Source organism: Penicillium diatomitis (genome assembly GCF_028827545.1).
Source record: "Penicillium diatomitis strain IBT 30728 chromosome Unknown utg000003l_segment0_segment0, whole genome shotgun sequence".
In the NCBI taxonomy this organism is placed as follows: Eukaryota; Fungi; Ascomycota; class Eurotiomycetes; order Eurotiales; family Aspergillaceae; genus Penicillium; species Penicillium diatomitis.
This window is the reverse complement of record NW_026623175.1, coordinates 161,739-186,930: the sequence shown is the minus strand read 5'-3', so window position 1 is coordinate 186,930 and position 25,192 is coordinate 161,739. Positions and strand designations below refer to the sequence as shown.

The window sequence follows — 25,192 nt, the reverse complement described above, 5'->3', positions numbered from 1 at the left end:
ACTACTAGCTCGGCCTGTGCAATGATCTTGAGCTGATCGACCTTGGAGACGGACGAAAGGGGAACTCTCGCCAATTGCCTGGGTTAAGCATGCCGTGCAGTTCTTGAATCGCAATTACACTCGTGACTCAAGTAATCGAGGAACAATCGATGGTGATCCAAACAGAGTGAATTAAAAGACCGTGCGGTTGATAACTAACAGCTCATCACCAACGATTCTGCTGGGATTGGAGAGGTCAACTGCTACTAGTGAACTAGTGAGCAGTTACTGCGCGCCCCGAGTTCGAGGGCTGTGCCGCCCCCAAGCTGCGGTCCCCACTCTGGCGCCAATCGCCGCTGCAGCTCAGCGACACCGTGGACGAGCTGACTGGCAAGTGTGGTTTGAGGGTGTTCGAAGACAAGGATGTTGATAGACTAAGGCCCTCGAGACTGATGTCGGCGTCTCAGATCGTGCTATGGGTAGATGGGTTTCCCCCACGATTGCTTGAGCCATGTCTTTTCCCCTTTTCTCTCCGAAGACTGACATTCTCGAGTCCTTTGCACGCTGTCGAAAGACTGCAAGAAAAGGACAAATTTACATATACCGCTTGCATCTCCAAAGCGTTCTATCCCGAGACTGTCACTTTGTCTGATTCTGTCGACTGTTTTATGCCAAGATCTGCTGCTGCTACTTCGTTTTGACTCCATTCCCGCCGCATTGTCCTTTGAGCCTTAGGGTTTCCCAATTTGCGGCCCACGAGCTACCTGGTATACCACAGCTTGTCATGTCAATCAAGACATTTTAAGCGTGTTTCATTGTATCTGGACTCACATCGTTCAAAATCCGACCCAATCGACCATGTCAGACGAACAGCAGCTCGAAGCTTCAGATGCCGTTGGAGTTGCATCGCCTCAGGGAGTACCGACCTCACTTGTCCCCGCGGCCGGGCCCTCATCTGCAAATAGCTCTATTACCGCAAATTACGAATCTTCAACGGCGACTGGACCTTATACGAGTGCAAAGTCATTGACTTCCCCTCCTTTCACGCTGGCATCAAATTCCTCGTCCTCTCTGATTGAAAGCACACCGACGACAAGATATGGAAACTCGACTCAGCCTTCCTCTCGTCCTTTCAATCTCACATCAACTCCCAGGTTTTCATCTACACCGTCGACAAGCAGCCCGCTGTCTGTCACCTCTAGGACCACAACCACTACTTCGACCTCCAGCTGTGCCACAGGAGAAGATGGCAGTACCTCGTGTGGGGGCGGTCCTTCTTCCACAACCAAGATCGCAATTGCCGTCCCGGTCAGCGTGGTAGGAGTCTTGATTCTAGCGGCCCTGGGGTTCTTCTTCCTTCGTCGTCGTAGACGCCGTTCCGACAGGTCAAGCTACGACAGTTCCAACCCTGGAAGTCCGCGTGCCTCCAATGCGATTCTCATGTCCGCCCATCCCAAAGGCACGATCTCTTCTCCCGATGCCAACCTAGCAGCGCCCGTGCGTCGGAAGCCCGTCCCCATGGCCATGGACCATTCCGTTCATGATCTCTCCGTGGCATCAACCCATGCTCCATCGGAACCTGACGCACGAAATGAAGATGGCGTCCCACGCGCGATACCCATGAGTCAGAGGTTCAGTGCAACGGAGTATGATCCGCACCATTCGACACGGCCGCTTTCCTCAATGAATCCTGGTGCTCTTTCGGACAGAAATGGCACCGAGGCGGCTGCCACCACGCACCTGTCCTCTGGGCGAGACAGTAGGGATATTGATGATGATGTGTCGGAGATGTCAGTGCAGCTTGGTCAAGCGTCTTATCACGAAAGAGATTTTGATGACGTGTCTTCTGTATCATCGATGGAAGGTGACCATCCGCATGAAAGTCGGGTTCGGGCGCCAAGAAGATAGTCCGTACCTATCACTACACCGTGGTAATACACAATCGGGAAGGGACTTGCGACGGTGAATGCCGCACCCGCCTCGAGTTTGACCCGAAGAGAGTTCATTTTTCGTAATGCAATGATATTGTCCCGAGCTTTCTTGATTGAAATATACAAAATATGCGTCTGGAAATAAAATTTATATATTCACAGGCAGCTGAGGGGGTCTATGTACAGATATATAAGTTAAATACAGAATGCTTTTGAAGGTCGTAAATATTATATCGGAATATTTAGCGACCACCGCCCAAGTCGGGCTTGTACTCGCGGACCTTGCCTTTTGTAAGCTCACGAAGAGCCATGGTGGCATACTGGCTAGATCCAAGCTGGAACTTTAGCACCACGGCAAGCTTGTTCCCGGTCTCGGAGGAGGCAGCAGCGTCCTTGTTGTCGGCGACTCCATTAAGTCTCTCGAGATCGGTCTGTACGAACTGCTCATTGTCTTCCGAGTAAAGCTTGATCTCGTGGGAGAAACTGGGTCCCATTCGACTAAAGACCTTGCGGTATCCTCCACTGAGACTGGTGTCCTTGTTCTTGCGGCGCATGTTGAAAGGATCGAGACCACCACCTTGCTCGCTGGCCATGAATGTCTTGTAGAATTCGGTCATCTGGTTGGCAGGGTAGACGACATCGAAGCCGGGCTGAGGAAGGACAACGTCGAAGATAGTGTATTTGCCACCAGCAGCCTCTTCAGCGGTGAGTGCACGAGCACGGATGAACGCATCCTCCGCGGCCAGAGCGCTGTCCTCGCCCTGGGGCAAGATGATAACCTCGCCGTCCTCATCCACGCCGCTGTTTGCTGCAGCTCTGTTGCCCTCTTCCTTGTCTCGGTGCTCGCTCACAATGACCAGATCACCCTCCACAACCTTGTCCCCGTATAGATGCCAGCGTTCGCTGGCAGCAAAGTTCCACACCAATGACTGGTAGGCATGAACGTACATGAGTCGAAGGTTTCGCGGGATGGACATGAGAGCGCCGACGTAGTCGTTTCGGGCGCGGCCGAGGTGGCGGATGATACTGGCTTCGGCGGAGAACTTGCGAGGCAATTTGGCCAGAGCATCATTGACCTTGTTGGTGGTCTGGAAAATGTGGATTGCTTCCGCACGAGCCTTGTCATCGGAGCTGATGAGCGCTGTAGACGACTCTCCTTCTTGTGCTGCGGCAAGAACGTGCGGGCTGTAATGCAGAATCGCTTCCGCGGCACCCTTGAAGTCGTCCTGCAGCATCTTGACACCAATGGTATCGGTGCGAGTGGAGAATGTTCCAAAGCGCTGAAGACCGTAATAATTGAAGTATCCGCGATCGTGAAGGTTTTTCAGCGAGGTTCCAACAAGCGCAGAGGCGTCGCGAACAGCAACCTCGGGATTTTGCATGTCTACTCCGGGGAATTCGCAGTCACGGAGAGTGATCACGAATTCGTTGCCACCGAGATCACCCAGCTCGAGACCATGCTTCCGGTATTCAAAGTCGCCCACGTAAGCATTTCGCAAAGACTTGTTCAGGTTGGCCAAGCGCTCGGCTTGGACACGAAGAACGCATGCGCGCTGGGCAGTCACACCGCGTCTGTCCTTGGTACCAGCGAATTGGAAACACTTGGGGTTCATCTTCATCGTACGGGCCATGTATGAGATAACCTCCATGGTGTCCTTATTCTCCTTATAGATCGTAAAGTGAAGATAGGGGCCACCCAGCTCATCCCAATTCGTCCGACCACCTCCGCTTCCGCGACCACCGCCACCACGGTGACCCTGCGCTTTCCTCTTGAATCGGTTGCTGGCCGCGGTGATAGCAAGGTTTCCCTCACTGTCGGTGCTAGAGTCCAGCTGCGAATTGAATATACGGCGAATCGCTTGATGAATCTTTGTGCGCAGGTCACGATCGCTGACAACAACGATGACCTTGCCCAGCTCGCTGGGACGAGCCCGCGGGGAGTTCATGGCCGTCTGGTGCAGATCGACAATTGCGGTCGCATTTTCGGCGCCAAAGTACTCCACAAGCAGAGCATTGTCTTCTTCGGACACCTTAAACTCAGCGGGTGTCGCAGTTTCCGGTGTCTCGATCGCTTCTTCCTTCTGAACTGGCTCAGCTTGTTCTAATTCGGCAGGCTTCTCCTCGGCGGCGGCGGCTTCGCTGTAGGCGGAGAATGGCGCAGCAAGGTTCTTGAGGTGAACCACCTCACCGGAGGGTGTGATCTCATTGACCAAGAAATCGGTATATCTAACTCGACTAGAATCAGCATTTGACTCAAGAGTTCCAACGCGGGAATTAGAAAAAGCACGTACCTCTTTTTCAAGATACCTGAGAATCCCTCGGTATCAGCTGTGACGAGCTCGGTGATGCCGACATCACGTTCCTTTGTGGTTTGCGCATCGGGCGTCACGCCGGTAGTGGGAGGTCCATCAACCACGAGATCGGTCGCTGGGACATCTTCTGTCTTTTGCCGCTTTCGCGGCGACTCGATAAGCTCTGGTCGCTCCATAACTAGCTCAGACAATTGGCTTGTCAGGGTTCAAACCTTTGGGTATCAGTCTCGGCGAAGATGGAACTTTGGATACCATTTTGGGACTAGCGTGACTGAGCAAACACAGGGCTTGCCCTATTACTTCTTTGAGAAAGTACGACTCACGGCAGAGCTGTGATCCTTAGGGAGGTTATCTAATGTTTATTTGAGGTTGTTGGCCACATTTAGACAGTGAATTGACAGGATTAGTGATGACATTTCTATCCAGGTCGCCTTGATTCCCCTCTTTTCGTCTTTAGACGCGGAATCTCAAGTCGTTGATCGTCGCTCGGTCGAGGGCATTATGAACGTGGAGAGCGTCCTAAACGAGAATTCAATTCCAGATCATCTCCATGTCATTCTCCGGGCCGACCTAGGATATTGGCATGGCTTCTGGGACACAAGATTGTGCGAGCCGTGAGGCTAAATACCACTTTCATTTCATTTCCATCATTCGTCATGTAGTGCGTTTCTGACTATGGGGTGAATTGTGGCTCATACTAACATGTCGACGATTGCTAAATGTTCCGCAAATTTGAGACCTCGCTCTGTCGCGCAGTGAAGGTCTGTGTCGCATTTCATTTTCCGAATATGTACTTCTTCCAGCTCTTCTTCCAAGGCTTCCAGGTTCCACCGAAACGGTGATTAATACATGCATGGGCACTCAAAAAGTTCTCTGCGCCGCTGTGTCTTTGCCCATTGCCCCAGGCATTGACTGGCAAGACACAAAGACCTCCCAAATCACTGCCCGACTTGGCTTCCGAGCCATTGACGCACACCGGGGAGGTGATACGATGAAATGGCGCCCATGTAACCCGCTTCTGGGGTATTTCTGAGGACGGGGGTATCAGATCTCCTAGGCCTTCATCTGCCTCGAGCGATTGGAGGATCAACGGATGATCCTCCGGTAACGTGTTTGATAGAACATCCAAAATTGTATCGGTGAAGACCCCCGGACCGGTGATTTCCAGGGTAGTGAGTTCATTGTATCTAGCGCCCAGAAAGAATGAACCCGAGTCGATATGTCGCTTTGTATGCGACAAGACGCGCACGATGATCTGTCGTAACAGTGGACTGAATCGCCGCGGCGCATACAGTGTGTATTGAATGAAACCATAGCTACGCACCCAGTGCCAGTCATGCATTTTCTGGGCCGACGCGAAGGGCTCGTCGATTTCGATGCCAACAACAAGCGAGACATCGGGAGTGTCGGTCTGGAAGACCGACTGTTGTAGTGACGGGCAATTGTTGATGGATTTTGCGGGGAAGACGTCCGTATCGGCATAGTAACCGCCGTAATACCAGAGAATCAAGTATCGCAGGAGATCTGCTCGCAGAACGTGATGCGGGTACGAATGGTAGAGACGAGCTAGGCCTGGAATCGAGGCAAGAGTTATTGTCACAAATTCCTCCGCCCATTCGGTGGTCACCAGCTGCTCATGGAGAAAACAGAGGTTAGCATCACGCGCCAGTCATAGTAGAGTTATATGCCAACCACTTGTAAGTGGCCGAGCACACCATTCTTTTGTTCTTCGATATCTCACCTTGTATTTCCATTCTGAATTCACTTCCTCGAATTTGAGAGAGTCGTCCCCCCTTGTAGGACTGCCATTGTCTTGTGAACCAAGCATAATCTGCCAAATTGTGTGTGCCGACTCCTTGTCGCCATGTTGAGCCGGCTGCTGGTGCTCAATTTCTTCCAAAGCGTGAGACACCTGCTCTTCCAAGACGAGATCGGGATCATTTCGAAAGAAAGATCGGTAGAGATATCTAGGCCGGTCATGCGCCAGCGCCGCAGCTTGACGAGTATTCAAGTCATTCTGTAACAGGGAAAGACCCCTGACGAGCACCGCCAACGCTATCAACAGAGTACACAGTACCAGGCCGCGACGTGGCCCGATTCGTCTTCGGATCTGTGCAGTCCACCCTAACATGATGCATGAAAAGGGTCCATGCTTGGAAGCGGATTCCGGGGTCGTCGAGGCCTTGCAGTGTAGCCAGAGGCGAGGATGGCAAGTGGGCAGAGGCTAGTACTTATTCACATGATTCAGGATTTTGAAACTCCTTTTTCTCTCGCACTACTGATCTCGGACCTGGGACCTGGGGGAAGACCAACCCTATTAGGGGAAATGTGAATGATAGAGTGGGGGCCGCATATCCACTGTGCCGGTGCTGATTGACGCTTTATCATTGCGGCTTAGCCCCCCCCCCGGCCGGAACGGAGTCTGTGCCACTCCCGAACGGGGAGGATCAGGGCGCCGCATTGCACCACGTTGTGAGTGACAGCATATGCCAAGAGCATCATCAGCGTCAGCACATGGCGAGTGTTACGTGAGACGCAGTCATGTTGGGGACCTGTAATAAAATCATTTTCATAGAATAGGGAAGAAGTCTTATGCATTCCTCCTGAAGTTTCGAACATCTCATGAGGCTCATGAGCTTCCCTACCGATGCTGTTCAGTTGGCTCGGACGATACACCCAGGGAGTTCGGTCACATGATATCGCTTTCATACACAGGGGAGTCTGAAGATGACAATGACCATCGTTCTCGTCAAGAAATTTCCAACGCTCGAGGTTCAACAGTGTTGTCGCATAAACTCGCAGCACCACGTGTCTCCCGTCCCACCAAAGATTCCTGGGTTTCCGGCTTCTCTCCCTTCCAAACTTTTAGGATCGTCTGTACAGTGTTCCGGACTTGTCTTCTCGCGCTCAGACGGTCGTTATCTTTCAAAAGATGATCATAGGGGGTATGCTCATGGCGAATATGGGCTTCCACCGCCAGTCGAGCCTTGTGGCCGTCAGAATGGGTGGCAGTGCGGCCGACTCGACCTGAGCCTTTGCAAAAGGCATGCTGAAGGACACTCTCAATATCCTCGCCAGGCATCAGAGGATATTGTTTTTCCAGAAGCTCTCGGCCTTGGTCGAGGAACTTGGAGTCACGGGAAATGGTGGCAGCCGCACGAGCTTCTTTAGTTTCCTTGGACAGGACAAGCACCTTCTGCCAGATATCTTCAGGAACCCTGATGCCAAGCACGCGTTGGCCTTTTTTGTCCTGGAGGAAAGGGGTGAGTGAAACTGCCTTTCTGTACACGAGAGTCGATCGCTCCAAGAGGTCTGTTCGCAATACTCACATAGACTTTGTAGACCATGCGGCGTGATTCTTTTGACTTGGCCCGGCACTGTCGAGTGATGTAAACATCTCCCTTGGAGACGAAACAATATCCCTGCGGCATTGCTGTATACTCGTAGACATTCTGGTTCGTATCAGAGTCAATTGTTTCTCAGGCAGGAATAGTCGGCGATCATCTTGATGGACATTTACTTTTTCGGTATCTGGATCATCTGAACGTGGAAGATGAGCTGGCGTGGACTTTTTTAGGCGGGGGGTAGGTTGGCTGTTCTTCGGATCGACGGGACCCCGTCGTGACTTTGACTTGCCCTTCCTGCTCCGACGACCAGAAAGCCTCTTGCGGTGAGGTTTCAAGGTCGCACCCGGTGACGGTAGTATCATCGTGTGAATCTTCTGGTCACGTAAAATGAGGAATACGTGAATGATGAATGCTGTAAGGAGGGAGTAGCGACCTATCTCCAGATCAAAATGAGGGTGGGCAAAGGGCGACAGGGTCAAGGGCTGCAAACAAATGCCAGACGGGCAAAAAGTGTTTCGACGCGCACTCCTATCCTCACTCTTGAAAACCCAACAGATGATTCAGCATGCTATGTCAATATATTGCAGATATGTTCATTCGGCAAGACCCTCGTGGGTTCTAGCCTTGAGTCCATACCATTGTGACTCCAGGCCAGGGAGAGATCCCCAACGGCATCGGCAGTCAAGTGGGACGATAGAGTGGCTGGTAGCCTTATCTTTCAGGCCTTGAGATCATGAAGCTCTGCGTCATTGACATTACCAGGCCAACCCAACTACATCCGAAGCTGTCCGTCACGGAGGTCAATTCTATGCAGCATGAAAGTTGGTCTACCTCGACATACTACTACTACTGACGGAAAGCGGTTCATGTCTCGTATGACAAGACGTTAGTAGTACCTGATTCCAGGCTTGGAGAAGAGAAAGGGCGACCAGGTACCGGGGTGACTTGATTGGCTGCTCGGCGGTCTAGGCCCCACCATCAATAGTCTCAGTCCATCAGTAGATTCAGTACAGTAGTAGAGTCGGGTCAGAACAGCAAGACACCAGTACTGCACGCCTGCCATAGAAGAGTGATCTCTCCTGTATATGTGCGCTGAGTTCAAGTGACGTGACCCGATCAAGAATCCCATTCGGCTTGAAGTTGGTAAGAGAGAAAGACAGATTCCATCGGACGAACAGGCAAGGACATGGTGTACAAGACCGACTCAGGAGAGCCCCGAGCCGCCAACGGGTGAACTTGGACTGGTGGGGGAAGGCTGAACGGCTGAACAGGCGGCGAGAAGGCTGGACTTTCTAAATCACTTCCCTTGACGATGATCGCTTTCTCTTTCCAGCCTACGAATTGACGCAAGTCTGCTACTGGACGACGTATACTTGCCCGAGTCCCTAGTGGCTGCCAAAAGTCCGATCTCAGGTGTTCCTGAGAGTGCGAGCTGCATATGCAGGTCGCACTTGACGTTTGGCGTGGCCCCAATCACTGATGGTACTAGGTAACCAAGGCGAGCGAGGCCGGGCGCGTGTGCATTTGATGCTCTCCCTCCATCCAACTTCGACACGTGGTTTCTTTACAGAGGAATGCAATGATATCTTATTTGCTCGGGCTATCTGTACCTGAGAAGGACCCGAGCCTGTTGAGCTTGTCTCGTGCGGACATTGACATGGATGGCCTCGGCTGCGCTTTGCCATGAGTAGTTCTCGTACAGTTTGAATCTCCATACCGTCCTCGCGATCCATCAAGATTGCAGGTGGTTGATAATGGATGGACCTGTGATGGGGGGGGGGGGGGGGGTAAGTGACTACACTCGACTAGCACTACAGTCCTCCAACTCTCAGATTTGCGGAGATCAATCCGGAGCAAATTGGAAGCCAAGAGTCAGGTGGGGCTTCGATCTGGTTCATTCTGTAAGGCAAGTAAGATTGCAAAAAGGTCTACTTGTTCACCAATGGAATGCTCTACATGAGGGGGGCTCAGCTAGAAGGGATCAAAGATCCGGGGAGCCACCAGACTAGTGCCAGAAACCAGAGTCTCCACTACTACTCGTAGCCTCGTCGTTGGACGGTGAGTCGTGACTCGTGACAGACTGGTTGCAGAGCCGGTGTCCGGGGTGACCTACCAAGGACAAGGATCGTTGTGAGATGTGTAATATCGGGGAGAAGACGGGAGAGCTAGCGGCTGGTGGCTGGGTAGTCTGAGATCGGGACCGGATCTCATCTCGGTTGCAGATTGTAAGGACTGAGGACTGCCTACCTACAGTAGGTGCCAGGTAGTGAATATGAATAGTGAGTTCAAATGTGTTCTGCAAAAGGCATTGATGGTCAATAGTGTAGTCTTACCAGTAGGAATTAACAAAGTCCACAGAGATGTCTTTCTACCACGGAATGATTTCCGAGGAAGCTGGCGACTGGAGGGCTCGAGATCGGGGGCAATCTTGATAACCTCCGCCTCGTGCCGTGCAGCCTTTACTCTTTACGGCTTTCACGGATTCTGGTGGCCGCTCAGTACAATGATAACCTTGAGCTTCCAATGGGTCGTCGGAAGTCTCCATCTGCTTGCTGTTCCTTTCAAGTCGTTAGATCTGCTCATGCGATGGCTCTGGATCCGCCATGATATCTCACTCTGGTCTTGTAGACATTTCTGGATTGAAAGATGCGTCACCTCTTTGACGCCCGTTTAATGCGACGTTCAGGAAGCAACATCATCTCCATAGACACCCCTTTCTATTGTTGAACCCCTCCCCACCTTTGAAAGGACTCGAGTCGACGCGGTGTGCTAGTGTCTGTAGCTCCACCGGTAGCCCGCTTTGAAACTCTAACCATCCCAGCTCTGCCATGATCCATCGATGCTAGGGAGATTCCAAGGCGGCTCCACTTTGGATTCACCCTCACGAGGGGAAAATGTCGTCATCAATCCAGTGCTGTTGTACTTTTTGTGTGAGAGAGAGAGAGAGAGAGAGAAAGTTTCAAAAACGGAGGGTGATCCACTCCACTCCGTCCGATTGAAAGGGTGTCAGTCTCGCAAGATAGGGGGCTGTCTTGGCGGAAGTATTCAGTAGAAGAAGATTTATCGGTCGTTTCCCAGTGAAGATTTCGTAAAAAAAAAAAGAAAGAGAAAGAGAAAGACACACATGCTCACGACAAGGCGAGGGTAGATCAATTCAAGCACAACATTGAATGAACTTTCATGACTGGCTGTCGCAGTCTCGATGCTCAGCCGACTACCTACTAAGTATACCTACAGTAGATACTAGTAGATACTAGTAGTCAGGTGGATATCATGGAGTAGTCATCCGTGCCGCTCGTCCAGACTCCCGAGTAGTAGTAGTAGTACAGTGGTAGCGCTGCGACGCTCTCGGTTCCTGAATTTGCATCAGAGTGGTCGAGGGTGGGGTCCCAGCAGGGAACACTAACAGTCGTCGGGTGCAGGGCGGGATTTTCATCCAGGCGATGCCGAGTCTGTCCTAGTCCTTAGGCTCTGAATCTTGATCACGGTTACCATCCAAAACAAGGCCTAGATCGGCGGGGACTCCAGGTCCGGGAGGATCCTGAATCAGTTCATGCAGAGAGGTCTGAGACGCTCCTTGAAGCTGCGTGTCTCCTGTATGAAGGATCTCCCGGGATCTTTCTACACTTGCGAGGTGGTGATTAAAGGGTCGTAAAGTAGAGTAGCTCCGACTTCATTAGACTTGCGACCTGGTACTAATTATAGTAAGTGGTAGTAGGTACTGAATACTAGTCTCACTATTGCTACTGCTGCAAGTGGACAAAAAAGCACCTTGTCCTACTAACTACGTAGGAGCATTGCATAACTACTACCTCTCTCTGCCTACTCAGTGTCTTATTGCTGTCTATTGCAGTACGACATGACTACTGGTATATAACTACATACACTGCAATAGTGCCATCAGCTCTTTAAGACCCAGACCAAAGCAAAACTCCAACGCGATCATGGATGCTGAAAACACCAGCAACAGGCTCGCTGCGCTCCGTTGCCCAGGGTTTCCTCGAACGGTCAATTCTTTGATAGGCGCCCTTTGTTCCGCTCCCTGGGGGCCGGGCGCGACAGTGGGCCACTCTCTTTGATCCAGACGAGACTCGAGAGTCCAACTGTCACCACTCACCCTGATGTTTGCGACCGGGTCCAGATCCATACGCGGGGGGAGGGGGGTCGCTCATTGATCTCATGTCTATAGGAGTGGTGGACTGAACAACAAGAAAGAACACGCTTCATGATCGAATTGAATTTGATCTATCACTCCGGAAAACACACGGGATTTGCAAGGTCCACGGGGAATCGAGTTCATCGTTTGTGCTGAGTGCTGACTGCTGACAGGGCTATGGGCCTGGTCTGCTTTCAAGAGATTGATCCTGCGCATCCGCAACCTATCGACCTGTTCCAATTGAGATTCGATAGATCCACCTGGCGGAACCAGCATGGTGTCATCATGTCATGACGGTGGAAAGTCGACCACGGACAGTGACTAGTAGATTGCTAAATAGTAGAATCTTACACGGAGGGTACCTACTACCTACTACCTAGTCGAGGTGGAGTGATGTACTACAGCTACTGCTAGTGCTATCTCTTATACTACGAGCGTTAATCAGTGATGGAATAAGAACCATTGTAGTACTGTAGTACTCGCTTACATGAGGTTGTAGAAAGGAGGTATCTAGGTACCCAGTATAGTAGTAGTAATCTTCGAAGTGAATACTAACTTACTACTCCTCTCTATAGTCAGTGGTTAGTGTTGAACAAACAGGGTACACCTCAGCGGCCTAGAAGTGTCCAGTCGTGACCACGACATCACTCGTAGTCTGTAGAATACTTGAATTGCCATTTGTAGCTGTTGTTTCCCTCCCAGTCCCAACCGTAGCAGTGAACCACCATCCACATTCAGTCTGTGGCCGGCACCATTCAACCCGAGGTCGGTCCTCTCTCCGCAAAATCTGACCGGGTCTGGGTCCATCTCTAACCAGATGATCGAGCTCGATCATCGTCCAGAGCTCGACCGACAATCTTCAAGATCGTGATCTCAATGCTGACTAACTAGTCCCTACTCCTAGTCCTTACTCGAGTAGCACGAGATCGATCATAGAATTCTCTCTGGTCCGCCCGGGTGGTATCTCCCACGCTCTCTGACAAACACGGCGGATCATCGGAAACCCTCAGTGGATGTCGGTGGAGGCCAACCAAGTAATTTCGGAGGGCCGGAGAGGGTCACAGGAAGCCCGTCGTGAATAAGAAGGAATCGATGCGTCAATGGATGAAAAAGAAAAACGTGAAAATCAAGGGTCACCAAGAAACAAGTGGTCCCGCACGGAACAAGAAAAGAAGGGAAAAAAAATGACCCCTCCCCTTCTATGATCATCACGAGAGCAAAACCGAGGGTGATGAGAACATCTTTGATTCCTTCCATTTTCTCCTTCTTGGAGTCGTTCTTCCGTGTTTACTCAGCCTATACTGCTACCTTACTAAGTTACTACTACTGCCACCACTTTCAATACGACCACCACGACTACATCCTAACTACACCTACTACTATTGACTCCAGCCAACCTAAATAAGCACTACCTCCCGCTCCAGATTGGATCACTGGAAGTTAGTGCTTGAACAAGCATTCGTCGAGTATCTCAGTTCACAACTGTTGAACTGACCAGTCTTGACTTCATTAGCTGGAACCCCCAACCCGAGGCTGCTGGCTCCCATTGGATCGGGAACTGGACAGAAGATCTAACGAGATCAAAAAAAAGGAACAAGAAAGAAAGAAAGAGCCAAACGAGACTCTGCAAAAGTCCAGCACGGAAGAGAAAGAGACGGAGACAGAGTTCAATCCAAGTTCGGCCGATTGTCCAGAGCCGCCTCTCGAACGGAGCGACGGAGCGACGGAGCTGAACGAGGGGACCATCTTTCCATCTTTGCCCAGCCAACAAACCCTCCCACGATATCCAACATTTCCCATCTGTGCTTTCCACGCTCCTTCTCAACCTCGTGTTGTGCCCCCTCGTCGTTTTTGTTTCCTCCTCAAAGTCAAGACATTCGAGGAGAGGTAGACCATCTGACATTCAGATCGAGTCCCGTAATTGTCACCGGGAACCCAGCTTCGCTTGACTACTGTAGTGGTGGTCCTCTACCTCGATAGCCCAGCCCGTGACGCTGGCTCCTGCACTCGTCTCTCCGCACGTCGGTCCCGACAAAGGCACACTCTCTCCCTGGCGAGCATTCCACCCGTCCACCCCTTCCAATCTCCTCCTCGCTCGACCCAATCCCACCCTCGATCGGCAGGACTGAAGCTTATCGGCCGGTGCGTTGGTCAATGGTTGCCAGGACCGTGTGACTGTCATGAGTTGGGATCAACCTGTTCACAGGTAGGTTGGAACTAGCCCCCCTCCCCTCCCTCTTCCTCGTCTTTCTTCCTCCGACATGGGTTTCCCAGCACCGCGAGACCATCAAATCACCCTGGCCGGAGGTCCTTGATTCTGGGCAGAGGATTACCTTCTCTCTCTCTCTCTCTCTCTCTCTCTGGGTATCTAGGGGTCAACAAAAACATTTCAGACCCGGTTGGATCGTCGCATTCGAGCTTAGAATCTTTTTCTTTTTTCTCTGTTGTTCCTGGGATACACCAATCTAAGAGACCAAATCCCCACCCGAGCTCGCGAGTCACTCGTCGCTAGTCGCATGCCACAATGGATTTCGGTCGTCAACCGTATGGCATGATGCTGATGAACCCTTTCCCCTTCAGCTTCAGCTATCCCCATGGCGAACCGCAGACCCCCACGAGAACGCCCATGACGGCCGCCTTGGACGCCTTCACCACCCCCAAACTCGAGTCGAGTTTCTTCGACCCCCGAGTCACCTGGGATACCGCAGACCCCTACGCTTCGAGCCCCGACTTTCTTCGCTCTCCACACAAGTTCGGCATCTCAGACCCCAATGTCGTGGCGGCAGAACTCTTGACGGCCACAAGGGGGAGGAGAGAGCTGGCCAAGACAGATACCGTGAGGAAGGCTCGCCAACACAAGCAAGGCGCCGTCGTCGGGGAGGAGGGACCAAGGACGGTGGACTCGGCCAAGTCGGCCTCGTCCATGCAAACGCCTCCACCGAGTAGTGCCTCGAGGCGAAAGATCCCGGAGTTTGAACCAACAGGGAGCGTCGGCAAAGGGGCGACGTCGCAGGTCAACAATCACTTGGAAACCCCGAGCAGGCTTCTCGGCATGTCCCCGCGACTGTTCGGCAACTTGCAGGCCTCGCCGGATCTGTTTCAACTTGCGTCCATGGAAGCTGCAAGATCGCCGTTCCTGCCCCAGGAGCGTCTATTCTGGGATTCGGAGCTCGAAACAGCTCCGCATGGCCTGCCCACGGGCGGCCCGGTGACGCAACACAGCCGCACCGAACGAGAGTCCACTCGGTCGACCACCCATGCCGTGATCCCTCAGTTGCCGGCGATTGATGGCTACATGGATCTCCCAGACTTCACCACCCAGGGAATGGGGATTCTGTCCGCGCCAGCAACAGATGCAGCGGTCTTTCCAGCCCCCTTCTCCACCTCCCCCGAATTCCCATCACGAAGGCCGAGGATCCAGCCATGTTCCTCAGCTCGCCCGCTCGACGGTTTGGAGGGCCACATATGACTCCTGACCGGCGGGCGCTCCCAAGACAGCCATATCACCACCAGGTGGAAGAATCCAAGCGAGAGGAGCTCCGTCGGGCCCTGAGCTCAGGTGGACACCGGCCGAGCTCGTTCTCCAGTCTCTCGGAGGAGGAGGAGGAGGATGATGATGATGATGACTACACTCCTCGTGGCCGCCCAGGGCTCACCCGCAGCGTCACCCATTCTGCAATTGCCAGCTCCACGCAGCAGCGCCCATCGAGTCGATCCAGCGGGTTCATGGCCTCCACTAGTGGGATCCGCAAAAGTCCGTCTAAGGGCCGTATCTCCCCCGTCAAGACGATGAGACCCGCGCCGCTGGGTCGTTCGTGTTCCATGGCCGCCCGCATGCCGACTCGATCTCAGTCCGTGGTGCTGAAGATTGGGAAGGATGGCCGAGCCAAGACTGAGATGCAGCCCGTAGACGAGGCTCCGACGGGACTGACCGATCCCCTGACAGGCATGGACCTGGAAGAATCAGTCACGGAGAGCGACGTTGATCCCGCCGAGTACTCGGAATATCCGGTTCTGAGTCGGCCTTCGTCCTTCTCACTTGGTCTCCTGGACGGTGGTCGATCCTATATGTCCCAGAGTGACACGAGCTCGCGGCCCCCGTCTAAGGGATCATATTCGTCAACAGTGGGCTCGTCCCAGTCTGGGCGGGCTTCGCCTTGGGCGAGTTCGTCGCGAGCGGTCTCTACTCGGTCCACCTATCGAGGATCGCCCGAGGCCGTGAAACGGACACCGAGCAAACGGGGGTCCTCATTGCTGTTCTCTGATGCCTCCTACACCCGGGGTAGCACCGCATCCCAAACGCTACCGGGCGAGGACGAGGATGATGGGGACGCGACGCATGCCCTTCGACAAGTCCTCCGTGAGCGTGGACGTGCGCCACGCCCATCCTTGAACGCGAGCTTCGGTGCTCGTCTGCCGCGCGCCAACACGTTCACCCACCTCCGCTCCTCGCCACCCCGCCTCCATAGTGACTTTGACGTCCACCCTACCCACCTCGCAAATCATTCCCCTACCACTCTTTCCGATCCCGACCTGACCACCCCTATTACCGACCGTCACTGCCACAGCAACCCAAGCAATGGAACTCGGTGTGTCTGCAACTCTATGGACAATGGCGGTCACTTGATGATTCAATGGTAAGAACGATCCACACGAGTTTTCCCTGTTAAGCACATAGTCGGACGGATTGACTGACCAGTTGCTGCTCTTCCACAGCGAATCGTGCACGCACTGGCTCCATACAAAGTGTGTTGGACTCGAACGGTCCAATCTGCCGTCTTTCTATGTGTGCATTTTCTGCTCTCACACCCCTTCACGAGTGCAGTCAGGGTATGCTCCCGGTGGCGGTCCTCCCCCGTCTCCCTTGGCACACAAATCGTTTCGTACTCGATAATTTGTGAAGAGCCTTCTTGGGATAACAACAATGATATCCTATCGCGCTGACGATTCACTTCCGACGATTTTTGTTTCTGTCCGATTTTCTTTTGTTTTGCATAATTCCCCCTCCCAAAGTGGCGCACAGGTTTCTTCTTTTTGATGGGATTTTGTTCTTCTTCCTCTGCATGCGTGATCCTGCATCGGGACAAACCCGACCATTCTCCCATTTTTGCGTCCTGTTTCCAGTCACCGGTGGTCGTCATCACCTCTTATTTCCTCTGTCTGTGATACCTCTGTACTCTACTTTATTGACATAACCGGCTCCCCGAATATACTTATTGTCATGAACCAATGACATTCGTTCTCTGCCACCAATCAAATTCGCTGTCTTCTAGTGCGCGCGTCTGATTGGGTAACGTCAACCCTGTTCCTGGCAAGGCGGCAAGCGGCAAATAGACCACTCTCATTGGGCAATCTTTCTAGTCTTATCACTTCACCGCTTTTCTTTATCGCGCCAAACAGAAACCCGATCGACGACCGCCCAAAAGCCAAAAAAGAAAAAAAGAAAGAAAGTCCGCCCCGCAAATGAACCCCGTCGAGTCATCCCTCTCTCGTCTCACCTCGTTCACTTTTCGACCTTTTGACGTGCATTCGTTACTTGTTTCGAGTCGCCCTCCACTCTTTATTTTATAAGTCTTTTTTTTCCTTCAAAAGGAACGGCACGAGCAATGTCTGCTTCATTGCCTGGGCCCCGCGACGTGCCCAACTCACAATATGACTTGACCTCCTATTGGGGTCGTGTCCGTCATGCGGCCGACATCTCAGATCCTCGGTGAGTGCACCCGAGTCGCTGGTCCTAGCTAGGTAATCATGATACTTACTCTATTTTTCTACGCAACAGGACGTTACTTGTCTCCGGGACGGGATTGGAGCATGCCAAGAGTCTCATCTCAATGTACAAGCAGAACAAGATTCCCGCCATGACCCCGGAGCTGTGGAAGGCTAAGAAGGTGGTGGACTCGACATTGCATCCGGGTATGAGACTACCATTTGTTTTGAGTGGGATTGAGAATGAGAAGGTGTAAGAGCAGGAGCAGGAATCGCTGACAATGGGGACATTCTAAAGATACTGGCGAGCCAGTCATGCTGCCTTTCCGCATGTCGGCCTATGTTCTCACCAATTTGGTCGTGACGGGAGGCATGCTTACGCCGGGCCTGGGAGTAAGTTCTATCGTTTTGCGCCAACGGCGCCACTTGTACGCTTCAGGCGCTGGAGTATCATGTACTGACTTCCCTGCGTGGGGTATAGACAGCGGGTACTCTTCTCTGGCAAATCGGCAATCAATCGCTCAACGTCGCCATCAACAACGCCAATGCCAACAAGTCCACTCCGCTCTCCACTTCGCAAATCGCAAAGTCCTACCTCATGGCCGTCACCGCCTCCTGCTCCGTCGCCATGGGTCTGAAAGCCCTCGTGCCTCGACTTAAGGGTATCTCCCCCAACACCCGTCTGATTCTGTCCCGTCTGGTTCCCTTTGCCGCCGTCGCCAGCGCCTCCGCCTTGAATGTGTTCCTCATGCGCGGTGAAGAAATCCGCCGCGGTATCGACGTCTACCCCGTCCTGTCCGATGCCGAACGGGCCAAGCGTGAAGCCGGCGGAGACGACACCGAGCCCCTCCAGAGTCTGGGCAAGAGTAAGAAAGCCGCAACTCTCGCCGTGGGTGAAACGGCGATTTCTCGAGTGCTGAACGCCACGCCGATCATGGTCCTGCCCCCGCTTATTCTGGTCCGTCTTGAGAAAACTGCCTGGTTGCGTGCGAACCCCCGCATGGTGCTCCCCGTCAATCTGGGCTTGATCTTGACCACTTCGTTGTTTGCGTTGCCCTTGGCGCTCGCGGCCTTCCCGCAGCGACAGGCAATTAGTGCGGCTTCTTTGGAGGAAGAATTCCACGGTCGCGGAGGGTACCAGGGCATGGTTGAATTCAACCGGGGTATGTAAATTGGTCTCGACACTTTATTGTGTCCCGAATTTGGGTTTGGGGGTCTTGTGGCGCGGTTTTTGGGAATAGTCTTTGCTTTTTGACGTCCGTCCGTATTGGGGTTTACACGTGCATCGATTTGCGGGTATACATAGAACAGTATCGAATTTTGAGGGACATAGGATCTACAAATTGGATAAAAACCTCCAGGCACGCACGTGTGAATCTCCCATGTTCGGGCTCACCTCGATTAGCTGGGCTTCCGTATTCCAGAGATGAAGCGCAGTACTAGTTTAGTAGTTAGTGTGTGGAAAGCCTCCCCTGGGGTCCGCCGAGAAACCCCGCACGAACAGCATTGTGCCCCAATTCCATGTTGGAGTAGGTACGATCTCGGCTTGACGTTGCGGTGGCTTACTCCAACTGCTTTTATAGATCGAATCAATATCCCCGAATCCGGTCAACAACTCAACATCCTTGATTTCCAGTTCACTGTGGTTTGACTGGTAACGTGGAACTACTTTGATAGGGTGTGACTGTACCTGTCACCGACCCTGACCTCGGCTCATTCTTTTCTTCATTCGAGATGGACTGATCTAACCTACCCAAGTTTACCTTTTGACCCCAGTATCTAGTCAGTCACCCCTCATTCAAAACATACCAACATAGTCCCTTGTATATCTAACGAGCACCCAGAAACCATGTGCTCTGAGAATTCCCCAATAGACAACGAGTTCCCAGACTTGGCACATCTCACCATCTCGTCCTTTCACCAACGCCTGTTTTCCACCGATCCTCAAGCCCAAGCTGGACGAGGTTCCGCACAGTCTCTCACCTGTACCGCCCTTGTCCAAGCATACCTAAATCGAATCGCCCGTTACGACTCTACTTTCAGATCGTTGATCTATATCAATCCAGATGCTTTGAAGATCGCAGCGCAGAAAGATCTCGAAGCGAGGAGTGTATATCAACTTCGACACCGTCATACATGTCCAGCCTCGACCTCTACTTCGGGAACTACCCAGCAGTCCCAGGACCGAGATCTAGCATCATTCTCTTCAAAGTCATCGACGGCAATCAATCCGGGAGCTTCTCGAAACCCTAGCGACAAACGCAAATGTCCGTACAATAGTCACATCCCACCCCTTCATGGCGTCCCATTCATCCTCAAAGACAACTTCACCACCCACGACACACCCACCAGCGCCGGCGTTCTCGCCCTCCAATCCCTCCGCACTACCACCGACGCCCCCGTCATTCAACGCCTTCGCTCCGCCGGCGCCATCATCCTCGCCAAAGCAAATATGCATGAATTCGCCCTTCATGGCACAACCACCTCTTCCCTGGGTGGACAGACACTCAACCCGTACGATTGCACGCGCACACCGGGTGGGTCGTCGGGTGGAACAGCGGCAGCACTTGCGATGGGCATCGGAATCGTCGGGTGTGGAAGTGATACGGTCAATTCGTTGAGGTCGCCGGCTTCGGCGTGTGGGATTGTCGGGTTCAGACCGTCCAGGGGTAGGGTTTGTATGGAGGGAATTGTGCCTGTTTGCCAGGCGCAGGATGTGGTGGGGCCCATGGGGAGGTGTGTGGCAGATGTGAAGGCGGTTTTTGATGTGATGAAAGATGTCGAGGTGGATGCGGATCGTGGATACCAGAGCAGGTCTGCTGCGGGTGTGCCTCAGCAGAAACGACCCGTTCGAATCGGAGTTCTAGAATCATACTTTGAACTCGATGATCCAGTGGAAGATCACACCGAGGAACTCGTCCAGGAGAACAAACTCGTCCAGCATATCGTTCGCGAAGCTTTATCTTCCATCGTCGCGACTCATCCAGAATCTGATATCCAGCTGGTCACCATCCATCCGGCCAGTCATCCAGACTGGCGGTTCACGACTCTTCAATCCACGGCCGACACCCAGATCTACGAGTTTCAAGAACGACTCGATGCCTTCCTCCAATCCCCCACCGTCATAGCACCATACATCTCGCTGCAAGCCATTGCAGAAAGTGGTCTCTACCATGCAAAAGCCGTGACGGAGGTCTTCACCGCGCCGCTAAAAGAGCCCTCGGAATTTCGCACGGCAACTCCGGGGTATCGAAGACGACTGGCGAGTATTGCTGCTTTGAAACAGTCCGTCACGGATTTATTCGTCAGCAACGATCTCGACGCGCTTGTATACCCTCACCAGCGACAATTGCCCGTCAGAATTGGAGAGACCATCCAACCGAGACGGAATGGAATTTTGGGTGCTTTAACGGGGAGACCGGCGATTTGCTTATCTGGTATGTACTATCAACCGAACTATCAAAACAATCCTAGGAGCTCGAAGAATCATTGTTGACGTTTCCACATCATTTTCAGCTGGATATAGTTCGCCAACCATGTCTGCGCCCCAAGGGATACCGATTGGATTGGAGTTGATGGGCCAAGTCGGGCGGGACGAGGAGCTCTTGGATCTTGCGGAAACGATCGAAAATATACTTCCACCGCGCAAGGTTGCAGATCTGGATGTTAACGCTGCCAGAAACGACCTGGGCCAACACTCGGCCGTAGTGGTACCCAGGCCCGGAAGGTAAGATCGTGAATTGATGCTTTGATTTCAAGCAATGGCTCACCAAGACCTGGCGGCGCCTAGACCTTGATTGTGTACACTGCGATCCGCTCTCATCATCTTTGTGACCACTCTTCATGTCTCCCGAGCGACAAGTACCGAACTGCAGACTTGGAATCTCATCCTCTGTTTATGAGCACAATCTCCAGAATCATTTCATGGGGGAGAGTATGACAACGCAGAACAAGGGAGAATAGAGAGTAGGCCAAGACTTCGGCACATGCCAGGAGTATGTGCAGTTGTACACCATCAATGACTCTTGCGAAAAGACGCCTGGGAATCTCCGATTTCATGGTGTTAATCAAAAGACGCAGAGAATCTCGAAACTCAATATTGCTCAACTCCAATATCGCACTTTCACACCCAAGGGACGAAAAATGAGGACGAAAAAAAAAATAGACCTGACCGCTGAAAGAACAATAGAAGACATGATCGCACTCGGATGCAAAGATCAAAATAAAACCAAAACCTTTGTAGAGATATAGACCCCCTTTGATCGCGGAACGCCGACAAGACTTCTCCTCACATCAAGCAGAACAATTCCTCCACCCCAAAATAACTACAATAAGAGAGCATGACATGATCGCCCAAAGTGATGCCATCTGGCCGTGGAAAAAAACAAAGAGAGCACCGTGATTAAGGGGGGGGGGGGGGGGGGGCGTGGTAGAGCACAGAGCAATGAGGGATCCTCATTCGGATCCAAATTCCTCAGTCTTGGCCTATGACAAGAAACACCAAGGGAGGTATGTGCACAGTAAAACCATCGTTAAAATAACGAGCTCAGATAGGTGTCGAGAAAAGAAAAAGTGTGCCAAAGAACGAAACCCGGTACCAGCACAAGCCAACCCAAGAAAAATGAGAAGAAAAATATATCGTAATCGTAATGTGCCCAGTCAATGTGAGTTGCCCAATGGAAAAAGAAAAGAAAAAGAAAACGAAATCCCGTCAATCGCCTTTCCGTCCCATCCAGATTGTCGACAGTGAATTAATTCTTGAATAGCAGACCGATTACTGTCTACCCGAGAACTGAGAGAATTGTTCATGCAGAAAACACGAGTAACCGCGCTATGACCGAGGACCCGCCTGGCGTTGAAGACCCATGCCAATGCGATAGGCTTCCGTTCCATCGTCAATCAGAGACTCCTTGAACCAAGGGTGCTTCAATGCCTGCTTGGCAGTGATGCGTTGCTTGGGATCATAGACAAAGATCTTCTGGAGCAAGTCGAGAAAGAGGCGATTGAACTGGGTATTGGTTGGGATGAATTCCTGTATTTGAGTGGATACAGATTAGCAGGCCGCACGTCGACCGGTGCAAGATATGAGTTGACATGACCAAGCTTACCGTAAGCGTCTTCATCATCCGAACGTATTTGCGGGACGCCCGGGTCGTTTCATTGTTCGGGTAATCCAGCTTGCTTCGAACAAAGTACCTGAGAGACAGATAAAGTCAACGATCAGTGATCGGGTTCAATCTTCAGCAATCGTGGAGGGAAGGCAGGAGAAAAAAAACGTACTTGACAGCAGCATTGTGGTTGCCAGCACGGCCTTGCACCACCTGGCGAACCATTCGGGAATCGATCCGAGAGCCTATCACCGCCTCCATCATAGCAAGGTGCTCCAGGTTGTCATGAGTCTGAAAGAGGGCATCTCCGGTAAAGAATTCCACCAGAATACAACCGATACTCCAGATGTCGCAAGGGAAGCTCCAGCCCAGGTTGAGTATAATCTCGGGCGCGCGGTAGTGGCGGGTCGACACCACTGAAGAGTGATACTCGTCGTCAAAGGTGGCGGATCCAAAGTCGATCAGACGAATCTCACTGTCGAGAAGAACGCGTCGCTGTCGAGCATTGCGAGGGTTGGCATGGGAGGAGGATGGGATCGTGCGGTTGTAAGTGAAGGTTTGATAGGCACTGCTGACAAGAAGAATGTTCTCGGGTTTCAGATCGGTGTGAATGAGGTTGAGGTCATGAAGGACTAGAATTTTAATCAATCAGCAAGGCATTTCCCACACAGATCAGAGCCAGATGAAGCATCAGAGAGGGCAGACATACAGGCCACGCTTGTAAACAGTTGCCGAGCAAAGCTCTGGATCTGACTGCTGGGGAATGGCACGAAGCCATTGCCCTTGAGAAAGTCAAACACGCTCTGACCCAGAAGATCGGTCACTATGCAGATGTGGTTACGAAAATCGAAGCAGTCGCGCAGGTGAATGCACTTGTTGCGATTGGAGCGGTCATTCGAGGCCAGAGTCGACAAGACTCGGAGCTCGATGCGCGAAGCATCTCGGTATTTTTGAATGGAACGAATGATCTTTACCGCGCATCGAGATTTTCGCTGCTTATCGTAGGCCTCGACAACCTTACCGAAAGTCCCCTGGCCGAGAAGCTTGATAATTGAATCTGTTGAGACGCAAGAAAGCAGAGAATCAGTCCCGATCCGAATTCCCAGGCTGCATTGTCTGTCTTTCACTCACATCGTTCTGTAAGTGGTGTATTGGGGTTCACGATGTAGTGGCCATCATCGTCGTCGTACTTTTCACCCCGACCAGCGGTATACTATCCAAGGCAGACATATGGCGTTAGTTGACGGTGGGCTTGAAAAGAAAACAAAAAAAGGAACACCACATCTTGCTGTGGGGACCTTTGTGAAACTTACGTCTCGAACAAGCGGGACCGGTACATCCTTGGCCTTGATGATGGGTTTCGAGGGAGGAATGTAACTGGGGAGTGCTTCCGGCGCAGTCTCCAGTTCGCGGCGTTTCTGCTCGTCTCGAGTGGACTTGCGCGTGGTACGCTTGCGCTTTTGGCCCACCGCGCCATCATCATAGTAGACCCCATTGTTGACCGCCGTGCTTCCCTGTGACCCGAGGGAGGTCGGGGCAGTCGTATGTAGTGACGTCGTGCGATCGGTGGATCTGGAATGTGCAGGCGATTCTTCTCCGTACTGTTGGGGATTTATTGAGAAGGATGGCCGATCGTAATGTCCCAGATCGTACGCGGTCTCAATCCCCGTGCGGCGCCGCTTGCCAGCGGGTTGAGCCACGGACGCCTGGCCGTTGGCTGGGACACCATGTGAGGAAGCAGCAGCCGCCGCCGGCGCCGCCGCCGTCGATGATGGTTGAAAGGGTGATACAGCGGCTCCTGTTGTGCCTGTTGCAGGTTTGGATGATTCGGGACCAGGGCTGTCATCAATCACGATGACCTCCTTGGGGAGGCCGTTCTTGTAGAATTCGCCCCAATCGGGTTTCTTTCTCCGCCCACCGTGGGACGCGCTGTGGGCGCTCTGGGAGGATGCCATGACCGTTTGGGTCGAAGCCTGCGAAGATGTGACCGGAGCAATTCGCGAAGGTTGACTGTAGGGCACTGTGGTGGTTGGATTCGCAGCAGCAGCGGAGTTGGGTGTGGTGGAGATGGTTGGAGAGGGAATGGCGTAGGTGTAGGGATTTGCAAGGCGAGCCCCTGCGGCGGTGGTGGTCGGAGTCGGATACGACGCGGAGGGCTGATAGTATCCGTAGTGCTGAGGCTGAGGATGATGAGTTGCAGTCGCAGTGGATGGTGTGGACATGGTGGACGAAGAAGTCCTGTCCGTCACACGAACAGCGCTGAACGTGAGGTGAGAGTAGGCGGATGTTTGATCTCGGGGGGTCGAATACCGCTGGGGAAAGGTACGTCAACGTGACCGTAGTGGTTGACGATACCGCCCGCGATCGTCTTCTACAACCCTTGAGTTCTTTTTCCCTCCCTCGCTCTTGCCTTCCTTACATTGAGTCTCCTTTTCACGGATCATCAATCCCTCAATATGGACCTTCAATCAACTGTTCTTGCGAGTCTGGAGTCCCCGGCGTGCTATGAGTGAACAAATGAAACCTCTTGAGATCCCGAGTTGCAGGTTGGCTTTCAAGACTATCGCGAGACAATTCTCAACCAGATGCTCTCGATGATCGCACTTGTCGAGAAAGCCTTCAAGCAGCTCCCAGGGAACAATGCACCCATGCC

The 25,192-nt window shown here is 52.5% G+C and overlaps 8 protein-coding genes across 8 annotated transcripts; 4 read left to right on the top strand and 4 right to left on the bottom strand.

Moving 5' to 3' along the window:
• Window positions 1-837: 837 nt before the first annotated feature.
• On the top strand, window positions 838-1,887 carry N7539_002332 (uncharacterized protein; the record flags this gene model as incomplete). Its single annotated transcript, XM_056931935.1, has 1 exon — window positions 838-1,887. The coding sequence occupies one exon, from the start codon at window positions 838-840 to the stop codon at window positions 1,885-1,887; it is 1,050 nt and encodes a 349-aa protein (XP_056791894.1).
• A 265-nt stretch (window positions 1,888-2,152) lies between these two features.
• N7539_002331 (pseudouridine synthase PUS7) lies at window positions 2,153-4,398 on the bottom strand (the record flags this gene model as incomplete). Its single annotated transcript, XM_056931934.1, has 2 exons — window positions 2,153-4,136; window positions 4,202-4,398. 2 exons carry the CDS (start codon window positions 4,396-4,398, stop codon window positions 2,153-2,155), a joined length of 2,181 nt encoding a protein of 726 aa, XP_056791893.1.
• Window positions 4,399-4,997: 599 nt separating this feature from the next.
• On the bottom strand, window positions 4,998-6,353 carry N7539_002330 (uncharacterized protein; the record flags this gene model as incomplete). Its single annotated transcript, XM_056931933.1, has 2 exons — window positions 4,998-5,852; window positions 5,964-6,353. 2 exons carry the CDS (start codon window positions 6,351-6,353, stop codon window positions 4,998-5,000), a joined length of 1,245 nt encoding a protein of 414 aa, XP_056791892.1.
• A 618-nt stretch (window positions 6,354-6,971) lies between these two features.
• Window positions 6,972-7,653, bottom strand: N7539_002329 (DUF2293 domain-containing protein; the record flags this gene model as incomplete). The annotated part of the gene is made up of 2 exons (XM_056931932.1): window positions 6,972-7,472; window positions 7,552-7,653. 2 exons carry the CDS (start codon window positions 7,651-7,653, stop codon window positions 6,972-6,974), a joined length of 603 nt encoding a protein of 200 aa, XP_056791891.1.
• Window positions 7,654-13,905: 6,252 nt separating this feature from the next.
• On the top strand, window positions 13,906-16,619 carry N7539_002328 (PHD finger domain protein; the record flags this gene model as incomplete). Its single annotated transcript, XM_056931931.1, is given in 4 exon segments — window positions 13,906-13,931; window positions 14,306-15,061; window positions 15,079-16,362; window positions 16,442-16,619. 4 exon segments carry the CDS (start codon window positions 13,906-13,908, stop codon window positions 16,617-16,619), a joined length of 2,244 nt encoding a protein of 747 aa, XP_056791890.1.
• A 712-nt stretch (window positions 16,620-17,331) lies between these two features.
• N7539_002327 (sideroflexin family transporter) lies at window positions 17,332-18,602 on the top strand (the record flags this gene model as incomplete). The annotated part of the gene is made up of 4 exons (XM_056931930.1): window positions 17,332-17,435; window positions 17,505-17,638; window positions 17,730-17,824; window positions 17,913-18,602. 4 exons carry the CDS (start codon window positions 17,332-17,334, stop codon window positions 18,600-18,602), a joined length of 1,023 nt encoding a protein of 340 aa, XP_056791889.1.
• A 678-nt stretch (window positions 18,603-19,280) lies between these two features.
• On the top strand, window positions 19,281-21,156 carry N7539_002326 (amidase; the record flags this gene model as incomplete). The annotated part of the gene is made up of 2 exons (XM_056931929.1): window positions 19,281-20,868; window positions 20,948-21,156. Coding segments are annotated over 2 exons (1,797 nt in total), but the record flags the coding sequence as incomplete, so codon positions are not given.
• A 1,106-nt stretch (window positions 21,157-22,262) lies between these two features.
• On the bottom strand, window positions 22,263-24,761 carry N7539_002325 (putative protein kinase (Lkh1); the record flags this gene model as incomplete). The annotated part of the gene is made up of 6 exons (XM_056931928.1): window positions 22,263-22,463; window positions 22,540-22,627; window positions 22,712-23,171; window positions 23,249-23,596; window positions 23,671-23,752; window positions 23,853-24,761. The coding sequence occupies 6 exons, from the start codon at window positions 24,759-24,761 to the stop codon at window positions 22,263-22,265; spliced, it is 2,088 nt and encodes a 695-aa protein (XP_056791887.1).
• Window positions 24,762-25,192: the final 431 nt, after the last annotated feature.